The sequence below is a fragment of the Gymnoscopelus braueri genome (assembly GCF_963280865.1).
Source record: "Gymnoscopelus braueri genome assembly, chromosome: 4".
Classification (NCBI taxonomy): Eukaryota; Metazoa; Chordata; class Actinopteri; order Myctophiformes; family Myctophidae; genus Gymnoscopelus; species Gymnoscopelus braueri.
This window is the reverse complement of record NC_137605.1, coordinates 24,326,644-24,343,457: the sequence shown is the minus strand read 5'-3', so window position 1 is coordinate 24,343,457 and position 16,814 is coordinate 24,326,644. Positions and strand designations below refer to the sequence as shown.

The window sequence follows — 16,814 nt, the reverse complement described above, 5'->3', positions numbered from 1 at the left end:
GACGCCAGAGGACAGTTAGAAAAAATTGGTTGCATTTTCCCCGTCAGCTCATTCACATGTCATATCTTGACTTGATGGTTATTGTTACCAAGAATTGTGAAAAACAGAAAGGTATGTATAGTGGTGGTAAAAGTTACAACTCAAATGTTTTACTTAAGTAAAAGTAGCACTGCAATATAGAAATATTATAGTAAAAGTCTGGAATTCAAAATTAGTATTGGTATCAAAATGTATTTAAAGTACCAAAAGTAGAAAGTACTCATTATGCAGAATGTCCATAAGTTTTCAAATGTATAAAAACATCTTTTGAAAATAGCAGATCTACAAGCTCACAATGCATTGCAATGTGACACATGGAGCTTGTAGATCGGCTATTTTCAAATGGCCGAAATGTAAATGTAATAGGTAATGTATGTTTTGCAATAATAATAAAAATCTACAAAGTAACTAGTAGCCTAACTAAAGTTTTCAAATGATTGTAGTGGAGTAAAAAGTACAATAATTGCCTCTGAGATATAGTGGAGTAGAAAAGTAAAAGTATTGAAAATTGGAAATACTCAAGTGAATTAAAAATACCTCAAAATTGTACTGAAGTACAGAGTACTTCTTGAGTAAATGTACAGTTACTTTACACCACTGGGTATGCCGCTGTAGTGGAGATCGTGGAGGACTCCTAAACATACGACAGCGACCTCCTGCGTCTCAGAATTCTATAGGTCACCAACTTTGAAGTTACACCTGAATCAGTGCGTGGCAGTCTGGTTGTGGGAACAGAAAGGGAAGGAAAAGGGTCAACATCTGGAATCTTCTGGATCCAAAGTCGGAATCATGTCGGAATGCATGAGAGACCATGTCATGTCTGCTGCTTTGAAAAGGAATTTAACCTCGTAGAGAAATTGTTCCACTCAAGTCTAGGTTCAGGTTGTTTCAACTTTCTTGGACTTGCAGGAAAGGGTCTTCTTGACAGAACAGAAGCTGTCACTTTATTGCTCAACGTCAACACGTTCTCAACATGGACCAATCCGTCGCAATTCAGGAGACTTTGGGAAAAGAGGAGAATTGTATTATAGTATCCTTTTCTTCGTTGATTTGTCTAGTATGTGACATTATATCTGCAGCAACAAGTTCAAGTTTCACTAAGTTTGATTTCCGTTACACAGACAGATTCCAGATTGTGGGTTAAATGACACTTATTACAGGGTCGTTGATGATGTGCCTATTTATCAAGGATTATATTTTTCTATGTCATACATAAATTCCAATTTACGAGTGCATTTATGTTAGTATTGCAGTGTTGAGTGTTGGGTTAACGTTAACGTAATGTTAAAGTACCAAACCGCTTAGTCCGGCCACTCGGGTGTGACTTTCAAAGGCATTGATCCAAGTTCTGCAATTAGACTGTGAATCCACAAGATGGCAGCGTTTGACCAGCTTGATATCAGCTCGATGTTACATTATTGTTTGCATAATTGAATTAATCTATGTGTTAACATGCACGATCCCATCAATAATAGCATGCAATCTGTTATTCATTCCTCTTTGGCATCGAGGGAAATTACATTATTTATTCTTAACTTAATTGCAAATATGCTGTCCAATGTGTTATCCTTTTTGACAAGGAGACTGAGAGCAGACTACTGGGTTTGGTTGAGTCCACAAAAGAACATGCGTGAGTACTGACTACTGACCGGGCAGCACAGTTATCATGATTGGTTATATTGACATGCAAATCTTGTACAATGCTTCCTGACAATTCTGTCCTGCAGGCTTTTTGTGTACAACCACAGGAGGATGGCCATCACTGCTGATGATGTGTCACTCGAGGACATCATTCCAATATCTTATGACTTTGCTGTTGTGGAAGGTAATTTTTTTTTATCTATGCTGAAATTTAATTTAACAGTTTGAACAGAAGGTGTAATTTCTTTCTGTAATTAGTGGGCATTTTTTAATAACTACAATTGAAGGCCGTTATGCCCCTTAACAGTGTTTGTGCCAAGTTTGGTGCGGATTGGAGTAAGTAATGGTGTGCCTGTGGCCCCCATGTGCCCTTAACTTGGCCCCTGTGGGCAATACGTGGCCCCTTTATTTTCATGGCAGACCCCTGAACAGTGTTTTTGCGGAGTGTGGTGCGGATTGGAGCAGCCTGTGGCTTGGCTTTAATGTCAGCACTCAGCAATATATATATTATTTTTTTTCAAGTAGGTTTTTATGCCGGATACCTTGTTCTGGAATACAAACTGTTATATTGTTGACACATATTAATCTCTGTCTCAATCTCAATCTCTTCAGTGTCATCACCGGATGAACTAGCAGTTGTGGGTGAGTTTCCTCTTTAACTCTTTATTACACTGCAAAACTGCACTTCTGGCAATGTTCCAGGGCCCATAAAGTAATACATCAAACCTGCTCATGGTTGGAGCACCCAGACACTCTACTAAACAAATAGGCCTATATATATGTGCAAATTTAAGCAACCACAGTCTAAATCAAACAGACTGATGCTTTCATATATCCCACATGCTGTAAATCTGAAAGAGATAAACCCCCACGCACATATGCACACACACGCGCACACGCACACCCACACCCACACCCACACCCACCCCCCCACACACACACACACACACACACACACACACACACACACACACACACACACACACACACACACACACACACACACACACACACACACACACACACACACACACACACACACACACACACACACACACACACACACACACACACACACACACACACACGCACACACACACACACACACACTTCTACATTCTTCATTGCTTGTCCTAATGCATGATGATAATGTGTCTTCTGTATATTTGTCCATTTGCCTTGCTGCAACCAAATGTACGTTTAAATTTTCATTTCAATGTTTGTTAGTTTTTTTTTATTCGATTGTGTTCTCTAGGAGCTGACACCAGGGTCAGAGTAAGCTTCCAGGAGGAGGAGCTAGAGCTCACACTCCCCTTTGGTTCCCATTCACGCCTTTTTCTCAGCGAGGTCAACCGGGCCTGGAGTGGTACGTTCACGTTGGACTGTATGTCCTTGATTTTCTAACTTTTTAATTTCAAGGACCCCCAGTTTGACAAGCAATAGGCAACAGAACTCCATTTCATGTTTTTGGGGGTTTCTTTTTATCTCTGGGACCCCAATTTACATCATAAATCTAGCTCTGAGAGTGTACAAATCGAAACAAATGGACCCGTAATCATTTAGGTGGGTGGGGACCCCCTGGAACCCCCCCCCCCCCCAAGGCCCAGGTTGAGAACCAGTGATCTACAAAAGTATAAAATGCTCAGGTCACTACAATACACCTACTTTTGCATACAGTACAAAGTTAATCTTACAATGTGTCTGCCTTCTTCATGTTTTACATGTGTTTCGATTTTACTATTTGAGGAGACAAAGTCTTATGCACACCTGATTGGCTCAGAGACGGGTGCGTAGGCAGGGATCAAACGTAGAGAATAAAATAAGGTCTGGACCGCTGGCGTAGCGGTCCAGGCACCTAGGCTCAGTGTAGTCTGACAATGTGTCGTGGGTTCGAGTCCCGATCCTGATGGCCTTTGCTGCATGTCACTCCCCATCTCTCCCCATTTCCTGTCAGCCTACCTGTCCTATCGGATAAAGGCATAAAAAAGCCCAAAAATAAATCTTTAATAAAAAATGTAAATTAAATAAAATGACCCGCACACCGTCTGCACTTGCACAATAGCAACAATTTTATTGAGATGCCTGAAGAAGGTCTATGTGCTTAAATAAAATTGTCCCTATTGTGCAAGTGCCGACGGTGTGTGAGTCATCATTTTAGGTTCACTGTTTGGAAATAGTATTTGTTCTGAAACAGCCTGTCTGAGTCAATAGGTGATGCGTGAAGGCATGAAGGCATGACAATAATCTGCACTCACTGCCTTTAGAAAAACCTGACAGACAGGGAAGCTACATTCGTCTTGCATATCACAGGGTGTAGGTGAGAATATAATATACTGTATGCTGTACATTGGTTTCTTTCAGTACGTGGTTTTGTGGATATGTTGATTTGTACCCAGACATTATTATTAGAAAAACTAATTTACACTGAAAAACCACACAACTTGTGGTGTCACTTTGTCATTCAACAGGGAAATGTGACGTGTACTTGTCAGAGAGAGAGAGAGAGAGAGAGAGAGAGAGAGAGAGAGAGAGAGAGAGAGAGAGAGAAGAGAGAGAGAGAGAAGAGAGAGAGAGAGAGGAGAGAGAGAGAGAAGAGAGAGAGAGGAGAGAGAGAGAGAGAGAGGAGAGAGAGAGAGAGAGAGAGAGGAGAGAGAGAGAGAGAGAGAGAGAGAGAGAGAGAGAGAGAGAGAGAGAGAGAGAGAGAGAGAGAGAGAGAGAGAGAGAGAGAGAGAGAGAGAGAGAGAGAGAGAGAGAGAGAGACGAGAGAGAGAGAGAGAGAGAGAGAGAGAGAGAGAGGAGAGAGAGAGAGAGAGGTGGAGTTTTAATTATGCTGTTCATGTAGCTTGTCATTTCTTTGCAAAGCATTTGCAACAATGGCTGGGGGGAGGAACTAAGTTTACTGCGATCTTTCACTCCAGATAAACCGCTTTTCTCTTATTTTGAGGTTGTTTCTTTTTCAATCGTGTCCTCTTCTGAAGAAAATTGTGTCACTTGAAAGAGTGGCTTAGAGATGCTGTCTCTTAGCCTCTTAGACAGGATGTGTCACTTCTGGCACTGGCCCACTACTTTGCACAGTGGAAATCTCTCCTTGAAGATGGAGGGTGAATGACATGTGGTTCGAGTTACATTTTTTGCAGTCTTCTACGAGGAGCCACACAGGCTTGCTAGCTTCTGAGGGATACATACCAGTGATGGAACGTTTAAGTGGCATGTCAGATGTTGTAGTTAATAGAAAGAATGTGAGAAACTCTAAGGGTGAGTAGACCAAATTGAGACTGCCATGATGTACAGTACAAATGTTAATGTGTGGTCTCATTGAAAGTAATCATGAAAGTTGTGTGGGTCACAGAGGATATGCTGACAGGTGTCTCTTTTCCGCTGTGCACAAGAGAAGAGCGTCATTTCCTTTATAGGGTTAAAAGAAAAAATTGTTATACATTGCATTGAAAATCAAATTTTTATGTTTAAGTGAAGTGAAGTATTTAACTAAACCTCAGTTATTTTTTTATTAAAAATAAGCAGAACATTTAAATGGCCACAAACAAAATGTCACACATTTTTTGAGAGTATCTGTCTATTTCTATTTCAGTTTTTTTTTAAAATAATTATTCTGATCTATTTATCTATCTCTTGTTTTTCTTTCTTCAGATGTCTGCAAGTCTCCCTCACAGGTGCCCAAGTTTGAGTGGCTCAACAAGTATAAGTCCAAATCGACCAGGGGCAAAGAAGTTGTTAAACAAGCCCTTGCTCCCCTCCCAGCAACTCTTACTAAAATCAGCAAACAGAAGAAAACAGGTTTGTCATCTTCTTATCTCTTGCAATGGAAAACCAGAAATGTCCTTCCCGCAAAATGAATGCTATCAGTGCCATTCATATTCATGAATTCTGTAACAAAACTCCTGATGGTAGTATGACTTAGTTGATCGTTAATGTTGAGCTTATTTCCATCAGCACAGATCTTTTCATATTGGTTAGAAGCTTTTTAGGGGCCCAGGTCCTGAACAATTCCAGACATTTAAATTGAAGTCTTGCAATACACCATTGAACCAAAACACAATGAAAGCTTTTTTTTTGTAGCCCCTGTAGAGCTGCAGTTACCTCCAGCTAAACACAGTGCCCTTACATTACCCTTTCCTATGTCTGTCTGTCAAGCCAGACAACTCTTCAAATGCTACAGTACAGGAGTCTGTAATATCTCCGTGTCACAAAAGCTGTGACAGGAAGCTGACGTCTGTTTGTCATTTGAGGGAAATTGTGTTGAAATAACCGTCCTATGGGTAGAGAGAATGTTCATCCTACCCGTCGGCATGTACTTTGACGGTGGAGATGTATGCTAAAATAGCCTGAGGAGAGCTTGAGAGCTTTCAATATTAACTCATACCTGAGTAGGCCCTCTTATCCTTCGGTTTTGGAGCGTACATTTCCTTTCACTGTCTCCTGTTCCTGTATGGCTGTGAGAGTGGACATCATAGTACAGACTGTATTGAGGCTTTCCAAATCATCAAACTGACCAATTTTCTTGTACCATTTTTGTAACTTTTGTATCTTTATCATTACTATTAGTTACTGTTGCTACCCGTAGCTGTATCTCCTTTCCTTCTGTACTGCCTTTGGCAACTGAATTTCCCCTGCCGGATCAATAAAGCTCTATCTGTCTGTCAGCTTCCAGTCAGTGCAGGGGATTTTGGAGAGCCTCCTCGTCTTGTCTTGTCTCTCCAGGAGACTGTGTACAGTATGGGCGCTATGGGTCTATGTCTTGTCTTGCTAGGGGGCTATTTAACTGAATGGATAATGCAGCTGCCTGGTGTATGAGTGATCAGGTTTGCCTGCCAGCACTGACCACCTATAGTTTCGCATCTGGCCCTAAGGGATGGGGACAGCCGCCGGTCCCTATTCTGTGGCTTTACACTATTAATCCAAGGGGCTCCATGAGTCTACAATTTACAACAAATTAGCAAGTTACAGTCATTACAATTCTTAAAATTCTCCAGGATTTAATTGGGGACAAGGCCACAGCAGGCCATGATAACTTTCCAGCTCGGATATCCATCCTGAGTGATACACAATCCAAAAGTAAGAGTTACTTCTCTAAAAAGGCAGTAAGTCATAAATATTAATAGTAATTTAAAATAAATATTTTAACCAATACAATATTTTAATAAAAAAATAAGTCATGTGACTTATTTTTTTCACGATTATTGTGAGATTAGGTTCTATTATAGGCATATCTGTGTGTAGGCCTATTGTATTTAAATGTTTCAAATTAAATTAGTCAATGTGAGATTAGGTCATATTATAGGCATATCGGTGTGTATTGTATTTAAATGTTTCAAATTTAATTAGTCAATGTGAGATTAGGTCATATTATAGGCATATCGGTGTGTATTGTATATAAATGTTTCAAATTTATCAGTCAGTCAACATTACAACCAATCACCATCCCTCTGAGTTTAGTGAGCTATGGGTGTTAGACATAGGTGTTAGACCATAGAGTTATAGTGTTAGACTCAGTTTGAGAACTCAACTCCTCCTACTAGCCAGTTGAGCAGCAGGCAGCGTTGCCATGTCGGTCTATTATAAGTGACTTTGGGCTTCTTTTTCAGTAAAGTTGCTTGTAAATATTGGTATTTACGGGTTGCAGGTTTTTTTTTGGCTTGTTTCTAAAGTGTACTTGCTTATTTCGGCTTGCTTCCAAATGTTTTAATTATTATTTAAACCAGTGTATATAACCATATTCAAAATATTCCACATTTTATTGCAGTTTTTGAAAATAGCAGATCTACAAGCTCGAGCTTGTAGATCTGCTATTTTCAAAAACTAAGAAGCGCTCGTGTGTGGCCTAGTCGCTTCCTCTGGGCTTGTTTTCATAGACCTAGTTGCTTATTCCTCGCACTAAACCTGGCAACACCGGTAGCAGCAGAGTCCTCAGATAAATAGTGTATTTATTGCCGTGCACAGGAGAATGCGTGGAAGCAGCGATACAAGGAGATGTCTAGGGTGATCAAAGACACCGGTATGTAAATGAATGATCGTGACATTTGTGGCGATATGTAATAATAACGTTGGAATGAAACGCACACTGGCATCGTCCTTCCAATCAATGCAAGCTGCCTCTGCAGCCCAGCTCCAGTACTGCTAGCTAACGTTAGTTAGCCACTTCTTCACCTTATGATATTATTGTCGATTCTATCAGGGAAGCTAACTGTAGTCAGCAGCTAGAAGGCCACCGTTCGCCGGGCTAGGTAAACAAGTATTGGATACTGTCGCTGTATCTATAAGTATTTTACTACTTTAGTGTTGCTGTGTTGAGATTTGTGAGGCTAATCATACATGTAGGTCTTGTGGACAGTGTGGTGGGGATGGTATGTCTGTCGCTGGTCTTGAGTGATGTGGACTTGCGGTGACTTGTTTGCAAGACATAACATGACAATACGCTGTTGTTTGGTGGCCAGTGGTGGAAGAAGTACTCGGATATTTTTGTAAAAGTAGCAATACCACACTATAAAAAATACTCTGTTACAAGTAAAAGGCCTGTGCTCAAAATGTTACTTGAGTAAAAGTACAAAAGTATTGGCATCAAAATATACTTTAAGTACCAAAAGTAAAAGTACTAAAATATTTGAAAATAGCAGATCTACAAGGTTGTAGATAGGCTATTTTCAAATAGCCTATGTATAAAATAGGGCTGAAAGTGGTTATGTTTTATAATATAATAATCTATGTCTGCAAAGTAACTAGCAACCAAAGTTTTTAAATAATTGTAGTGGAGTAAAATTACAATATTTGCCTCTGAGATATAGTGTAGTAGAAGTATAAAGTATTGAAAATTTAGTAAATGTACTTAGTTACTTTGCACCACTGTTTGGTGCAGTAATCATGTTAGCATAACTATGACATGTATACTGTAACATGAAAATAAACCGTTGTTTGCCAGAGTAACCAGTGAGCATTCTGGTGTCTCTGTTGGATTTTAAGCTGCCTTCTTCACACCCTATCTATCATGCCAATGACTTTCTCTTTAAGAGAAACAGGATAGCAAAACCAAATTTGATTTTAATTTGATAATAAGCCTTTCATTCCGTTTGTTTGTGTAATTTGTCTGTAAACTTTCCACGTAAATGAAGTCGGGGTTTATCTCCTCCAGGCAAATTTAATGGAAATGGTTAGGCTGTATTTGAAGGCATGTCAGAAAAGCCTTTCTGTAATATTGTCAGATGTGAAGGCGAGGAACTATAAGACCATAAGTGTGCTGTGAGTCACTCAAGAAGTTACACTGTCAAAGTTGAGCCCAAAAATGCAGAGTTGTATTATTAACCCCTCTGTCTGCATCATAGATAATTAAGGTGTTATGCAACTATGTTGAACTTTGAAACGAGTGCCTTTTGTGCACTTGTAGTAAGAGAAAGTATGACCTATATCCTGTATACCGTTGCAAGAGGCATGTTAGCGTATGAGACATTACAGCTTGTTGTTGTCTGTTTCAACACAATGCTGGCACAGACACAAACACTGGCATGAAGGCATTTACTGCCACAGTCCATACATACGCAAATTGCATGCAGCTAGCCACTTTCCCAAGCTTTTCCCATGTGTTTTAAGCATCTTAATACCACGCAGAGGTATGTGTTAAACATGTCATTGGTCTTTGTTCCCCTCTTCCTCCTTATAGATCCGACCTACAGTATGCATGTGCTTAGCAGCATGAAAACAACATTACAAGAAATATAGGCTGATGATAAAATGTAATCAAATGTGAAAATAAAAAGGCAACTATAAAGTCCAGTTCTATATGTCCAAAAAAGAAGGTTCGTTCAAATTTTCGGGGGATTAGGAAAACTATACATTTTTGGAAATTTAAGAGTATAACAAATCAGAAAATCCATGATTCCATTTGCGCAGAAGCCAATATGGATAATCCTTTTTTTTAACAGGTCGTTCAGTTAAGTCCTTGCGGTCTTGTTTACAATGAGAACCTGTGAGCAATTAGGGGTTAAGAGTCTTGCTCAGGGACAGATATCATTTCATCGACACATATGCTGACCTGGCCTGGATTCGAACCTGGGGCAACCAGGGCCTCTGGCTCCCTAGGCGGGCTCACTAACCACTCAGCTATGGTGACCATCTTGGATTTTGCAAAATGGCGACCTCTAGATTACGTAGGATCTGGATTATAGTGGCTAAATCTACATTTTTTAGGGTCAGGAAATCCAATGGTGCTAATTAAAAATATTTACAAATGATCAATGGCACAGATTTGGGTCATAATCCTTGATTTTGGGGGGAAAATATTAAAATGTAATATTCGTTTTTCCAATATTTTGACTTCTAGATTACATAGGATCATGATTCCAGTGGCTAAATCTACATTCTGGGGGTTATACTGTGTGCATCAATTACCTCAATGCACAACAGGTGTGTGATCACACCTAATCCTGAGTCCAATTAGTTTGACTGAGGCCAGGTGCCATCACCCATCCCACAGCCTTGGCCTCTCAGCTATAAAAGGTTGATTTGAGTGAAGACAAAAAAGCTAAAGTGATGATCCATACCGCACGTGATCAGTTAGACCCTCTCTCCACCTGGAAGATGGACAGCACATTTAAAATGTGCTGCTGCATTTATTTGAGAAAACTGTGTTTTGTAGGTATGTACGTTTTTATCTTCTCATTTTTGTCAAAGCTACCTTGATCTTCTCTATGAATTAATCTGTTGACATCTAAGTAACACGGTTAGCATGTCAATGTAAGTTCCTTCCAGGTCTCAGGATGATTGGTTCTGAGGTCATGCATATCAGCATACTCACTGCTGTCCCCAAGTCTGCCTCTTACTCAGCTTGGATCTCTGCCACTGCTTCCAGAGGTGGCACATGAATGGTCAACCCTCCTCACCGTGATTAAGCAGACAAGTGAGCTGAGGCGTTTGGCAGTTGGTGAAGAACATCCTACTGTCATCTCATTTGACATGGCCCTCTATGAGAAGGTTGTGCAGTTGTTGGATGCCAGGCCTGACTTGAAGCGCACAGTTGTCCCCAGACTTGGTGAACTGCATGCCGTCATGGCTGCTCTGAGAGCTCTTGGATCCTCCATAGAGAATTCAGGCATAGATGATGCCTGGATAGAAGCTGACGTCTATGGTGCAGCAACAACGAGGCAGATCCTCAAATACACACACTATAAGCGTTCTCTTCGGGCCACATCTACTCATATGTAGCACTGTATGAACTGGTACTGGAGGAATTCTTCAGGGAGAACCCTGAGCTCAAAGACGTTTGCTGGCTTTCAAAGAGTGGGAAGCACAGAAAGCACAAAATGCCATGTTCAGGTCCATCATGAACTACCTGAAGAGAGTGGAGACAGTCCTGTTCTTTGTGGCTACATCTCGCAATGCTGATCTGGCACTCCATCTGCAAGCTGCAGAAGCACTCAGCAAGATGTTCTTTGCTTTTGACCGGATCAAATACAAGCGACTTTGGCCCAGATATATTGCTGATATGCATGACCTCAGAACCAATCATCCTGAGACCTGGAAGGAACTTGCAGGAAGTAATCTGTCAGTCACCAAAAATGACATTCCATTCAGGTGCAGACCATGCATGTGAACATCTCTGCCAACGCTAGACAGAGATTCTTCATGGCTACACCTGAACTGTCACATCTACAATTCTAGATTGTTATGTAAATATGTGCTATTGATCACTGATTTTAATTAGCACCATTGGATTTCCTGAAAAATGTAGATTTAACCACTTGAATCATGATCCTATGTAATCTAGAAGTCGAGAAAAACAAATATTACATTTTTCATTTCCCCCCCAAAATCAAGGATTATGACCCAAATCTGTGCCATTGATCATTTGTAAATATTTTTAATTACCACCATTAGATTTCCTGACCCTAAAAATGTAGATTTAGCCACTAGAATTCAGATCCTACGTAATCTAGAAGTTGAGATATTGAAAAACGAATATTCAAAGGTCGCCATTTTGTAAAATCCAAGATGGCCACCATATTGGCTTCTGCGCAAATGGAATCATGGATTTTCTGATTTGTTATACTCTGAAGTTTTCCTAATCCCCCGAAAATTTGAACGAAATTACATATAGAACTGGACTATAAGCAATTGAGGGAAAGCAAGCCTGTTTTCAGTGTAGTGACTTAAAGGACTGTACGGTATTTGTTAACTGAATACTTGTGGGTAAGTTATGGCCATAGTTTTTGAGAGCCCTAATGGAACAAAGAATGTGATTTAGGGCAATTCAAAGTGGGTCGGGGACAATACTGTTGTCTTCAAATGTTTTCCTGTGATTCATGTCTGAACTTTGCAGCACTCATTATAGTCGTGTTGTTTTATATGACCAACCCCACCCAGCCGTTGCACCAAGCAGTCTAAACAAGCGCCGTGATTTAAATACCGTTTCGACCTGGTCTGAGGAGCATAGGGTTGGCGAAATGCAGCAGTCTCTCTTGACTAAGCACCTAATAACCCTGTCTGCACTTGACCCCAGCCAGTAGGGCTCATTTTCATCTCTTGTTTCATGTTTTAACAAGGCCAGTAGAATGCTGCAGGGATCGTGTCTATTTGTAGGCCAACCCAGAAGTTACTCAGGCCATGGGATCCCACCGCAGATTTCCAAAGGAATGTTTTGCATTGGGTTTTAGATAAGTTACAACAATAAGCTCTGCAGCAGGCAACGGCTTATAATTGTTATTAACAGATTTTGTTTCAACAATGTACTATAATCTTCACAAAGCAACGGTTTTTATGATTTTAAAAAGCAGATAACAGTTTTATAATTCATTAACGGGTGTAATTTATGTCACAGGACAAAATGTGAAACTCATAATCTTACGTTAACCGGACAAATTATTTTCTGCATAGATTGAAAACCCTTTGAAAAACAAAAGCATTGGAAATCTGGAAGAACCCATTGCAAAGTCACTTCCGTGTTTTAGGACAACAAACTGTAGCACTGTGATGTCAGTTTTACAGTTTGTAGCTGTTTTTACATTGTGGTGATGTAATGGCACATGTAAGTGAGGGCGGAGGGCCAGCTTTTGAAACTAAGCACTGTACTACAGGTCCACTCCTTCCAATGGCATTTCTCACCAGACTGGGAGTTGTCTTATCACGCAGTGGGGCAGTCCTCTTTCCATTTCCTGTTTGCGAGCACACACATGAACTCTTTATTCAGAGCTACAGTTCAGATAGAGGTTCAGATTTAGTAGCCTTGCACTACCATTGCGCAGACATCAGAAAATATACACTACATAAAACAACTGGTTAAAGACGGGTGTGTGCGTGCAAAGCCTCTGTTGAGTCATAGACTAGTAGGAAGTCTCATGGTAGGCATGGAACCATTTGAACATTTCATGTCACGTTATCGTGGCGAAAGTAATTGCAAATCACTTCACATTTGGTTTAGAAATCTATATTTTATATTGTATCATAGGACACATCTTTTTTTGTGAACATCCTTGTTAGTTAAAAACAAACAGGGACCGATTCAGACTAAAAACATTAATACATGGAGTGGAGTGGGAAAGAGCAGAAATGAAAGCAAAACAATCAAACAATTTTAAAAGTGAATCATAAATGATCTTAACCACTTGAACCCTGCCTATAGTATACTTTGTCTGTACTCTTGGCCGGCCCCCTCCTTTTTTCCCTCTACACCAAATGTCTTTGGAAAATAGCCGAACATAGCTGATCTATCTTCTCTTATGACATGCCCAGAATAGGGATATTAGCGTTCATGTAGTCAATCAATGGTTTAGCTTATGAATAATACATCTCTGCTCAATGCCTATAATAAACCTAATTAATAATCAGACCTTGCAGTCCATCAGACATTGGTCTCTCTTAATTGTACCTAGACTAAAATCTGAATCTGGTAAAGGAGCATACATTAGTCCAATTCTGAACAAACTTTGTGAGGCATAAGACACTCTTGTCTCTCGCTCTCTCGCTCGCTAATATTAGTTTTTTTCTTCTATGAAATATGCTATATAGCTTAAATACAATTGACTGGACAAGGGCATCAGCAACACTTACATACAGTATAAAGGGATACTGCATGACATTTGATGTTGGCTATACAATATGTATCACTGTGTATCCTAATGTGGCACTGAAGTATATTGTGAACGTTAAAATTTTTAAATGATATTCCTGTGGTGGAAGAATGGCAGTGTTTTATGGTTATAGAAATGGTTGTGAAATGTTTCTGCTTGGGTAATTGGTTGCATGTTACAGTCATAAGGTTAATGATTCATAATGATTACCAACGGTCTGAAATGTGTGGGGTTTTACAGAGAGGGTCTGGTACAGTGACAGCATTTGAAAATAAGATAAATATGGGCCTTTGTCTGTCTTGTTTGATTCAAGAGCGGTAACACAGTACCAGTACACAAGTCTTTTAAGTATGGGAACGTGATGCGATTAGAAACTGACTAATCCATAGGATTAGCCAATACACCACCACATCTTAACAATTAATCTATTTCACCGCCACAATAGAAGTCCACAAGACATATGAGCGTCTAGATGGCCCAACAGACGTAGAGAAGTGCAGTTATACAAGGCCAGTTTGCTTCCTTGCAGAACATAATCTTGTCCTCTGTGAGTAATAAAACAAAGTCTTTAAAGCCTTGAAACAAAGCTTTCCCTAACTACTTTAAATTAATTTTCTGTCTAGAGAAAGAAAGCTGCTTCTCTTATCCAGAGGAATCCTCTGCCAAGCTTCAGGAGACAGGGGCCATATTGTTTCACGCTTGACACTTCCTCATTAATTCCAACTACTTGAGATGCGTTAACTGTAACCAACTGCAGCAGGCAGCCTTGGTCGATTGACTACAACAAGCTGAGTCCTGACTTGACACTTTTACTATTGACCCGAGTGTGTGTCTTCAGCATCAGTCATGATTAGCTCTTAAGTGATTCTCCACACACTAGTTATCAAGGCGTAAAGTGAAGGATTGTGAGTGTGTCTGCTTATGCGTGTTATTACAATGAGCTCTCACAGTCCAGGGTGATAGCACATAGGCAGCACTTGTAGCAGTGTGGAGAGAGATGGCTTCCCAGGCAACAAAGCAAGACAGTACTCTAGAAGCTTCTTTTCCATGGCCAAAAGCGCTGACATTTTGGCAGTTCCTTAGCCACTGTTGTACAAGGAGGAGGCCCCTCCCCTGCTTATCACTGTGAGAATAAACTTAACATTGAACACCGTTTGATTATTCTCTTCCTTCTCTCTTGCTGTTCCTCCCTCCACCTCCTTCCAAACAGGGAAATCATCGAGGACAGACAAAAAGGGATCGCTAGAGGAGGAGCACAGTGCTGACAGCGGAGCAGAGCAGTCCAGGCCGGGGAGGTGAGATTTTATAAGCTTTTGTTTATGCTGGCGAGCTTTGCTGACCTAGCATCTTCAACAACCTGCTTCCCCTGCATACCGTTCTTACCACAGTCTAGTGCTTAGTGCTTGTCGCAAAGCCAGTCGATGGGGCCATTTGGGGCCTAGCCCGACTTAAGGAGACATTGACGGTAGCTGTTGAGGTTAGGGGAATTCAGCTCTTTTGATCTTGCTCGTCTCTTCACCGCTTTAACCCTAGCGTGCCTATTCTGGGGCGAAACGTTTTGGTGTAGAGGGGGAAAAAGGAGCGGACCAATTATTGACCCCTGGGGGACTCCAGTCAATGAAGTATATAGCGTTGGGCGTCTGGCTGTACTTTTATTGTTGTTATTGCTGCACACTCGTGAAATGAATGTGTCTTGTACTTGTGAGGCGCTCCGAATACTGACAGTATTTTTCCTGGAAGGTTAAAGCTATATTGAATATCACTCTCACCCCTTTTGGCCTGTCCCGTATTGATGACACAGAAATAGAGCTCGGCTGCATAGCCCAGGAGTCTGATGGAGCCGTGACGCACTGTGCTCCATTAGGATGCTGTGTGGCGTGGTAACTAGGGTAGAATCTAATGTTTCTGTCCAGACATGTATGGGATGGATATACATTACACTTTCTTTTTTTTGGTGTGGTAACTGGCAACTTTGATACTTAGGAAAATCGCATTTTGGTGGTTTTTACAAAGATCATAATGCCTAGCGGCTCTCCATAATAACACTTGCTGGAATTAGAATCCGTAGCAGGTTCTGATTTAGTGAGAAATAATTTCTCAAAAAGTGTCTGCAAACTCCTTTAATTACTTCACAAAAACTGTGTGTGTGTGTGTGTGTGTGTGTGTGTGTGTGTGTGTGCACACACACACACACACACACACACACACACACACACACTACAGTATGTATGTATACAGTATATCGTTGCTGTCGGGCAGAAAACTCTTATCACCATATTTTAACTTTTTTTTCGTAAATTAATGCCCTACTTGATCATACTACAGTGTCGCACAAAAGTAGCAGACCTTTGATCTGCTAAGTAACAGTTTTGGACATATGAGGTTTCCACCCGACAGAGACGATATACATACAGTATACATGTTCACAAGATGCCACGATAAACACTTTGCCTCAATTAAACACTCAAACTGGAAACTAACTGCTACAGAGACTACTGTTGCTAGGCATTTGGTCTGTGCAAAGCCACTGAATGGCCTTTATGTAAACACACATGTTGGCCTTGCTCCTGGAGGTAGTAGTGGTCTCGCCACTGAGGTTACACAGTAGTGGCAATCTAACCGTGCTTCTATTTTGGTACGTCTCCAATCCACCAACCCCTACCCCACCCCGTTCTCTTCTCTCCTGTGTTGTGCGCCCACCAGCCCAGGCAAAGGGAGTCGCGAGGGCAGGGATGACATGGTGCGCTCGTCCAGCCACACACCGTCCAACAAAGCCCAAATGCTGGCCATGCCGCAGTTTACCGGCCTGCGCGACAACCTCATCAAATGTGAGCTGCAGAAGAAAGAAGACCTCTACACCTACCTGGAGGACTTCAGGTACCACTTCATTCTCACACATCACGATCCCTGGAACGGGCCTTTTCTATGGCATGTGCCTCATTCCTGAGTGAGAAATGATATGCAAGCAAAAAAATATTTTGTTTGAACAAACAAATCTGCTGTGCTCAATAAATGTTGCATGTTTGTTATTAACGTGTAATAATAATCTGTAGAGACAAAATA

General features: G+C 40.8%; 1 protein-coding gene across 4 annotated transcripts in view; it reads left to right on the top strand.

Moving 5' to 3' along the window:
- The first annotated feature begins 743 nt into the window (after positions 1–743).
- Positions 744–16,814, top strand: part of inpp5b (inositol polyphosphate-5-phosphatase B) — a 31,655-nt gene continuing 15,584 nt past the window's right edge. The window contains exons 1-8 of one of the 4 annotated variants that reach the window (XM_080426187.1): positions 744–1,070; positions 1,591–1,669; positions 1,767–1,864; positions 2,293–2,322; positions 2,936–3,046; positions 5,329–5,475; positions 14,962–15,046; positions 16,455–16,628. In XM_080426187.1, the coding sequence (XP_080282313.1) occupies positions 1,013–1,070; positions 1,591–1,669; positions 1,767–1,864; positions 2,293–2,322; positions 2,936–3,046; positions 5,329–5,475; positions 14,962–15,046; positions 16,455–16,628 (782 nt within the window). In that variant the 5' untranslated portion in view covers positions 744–1,012. Of the gene's footprint in view, positions 1,097–1,590; positions 1,670–1,766; positions 1,865–2,292; positions 2,323–2,935; positions 3,047–4,515; positions 4,936–5,328; positions 5,476–7,587; positions 7,694–14,961; positions 15,047–16,454; positions 16,629–16,814 lie in introns of those variants that run through there. The other 3 variants (XM_080426188.1, XM_080426189.1, XM_080426190.1) reach the window with 3 other exon arrangements.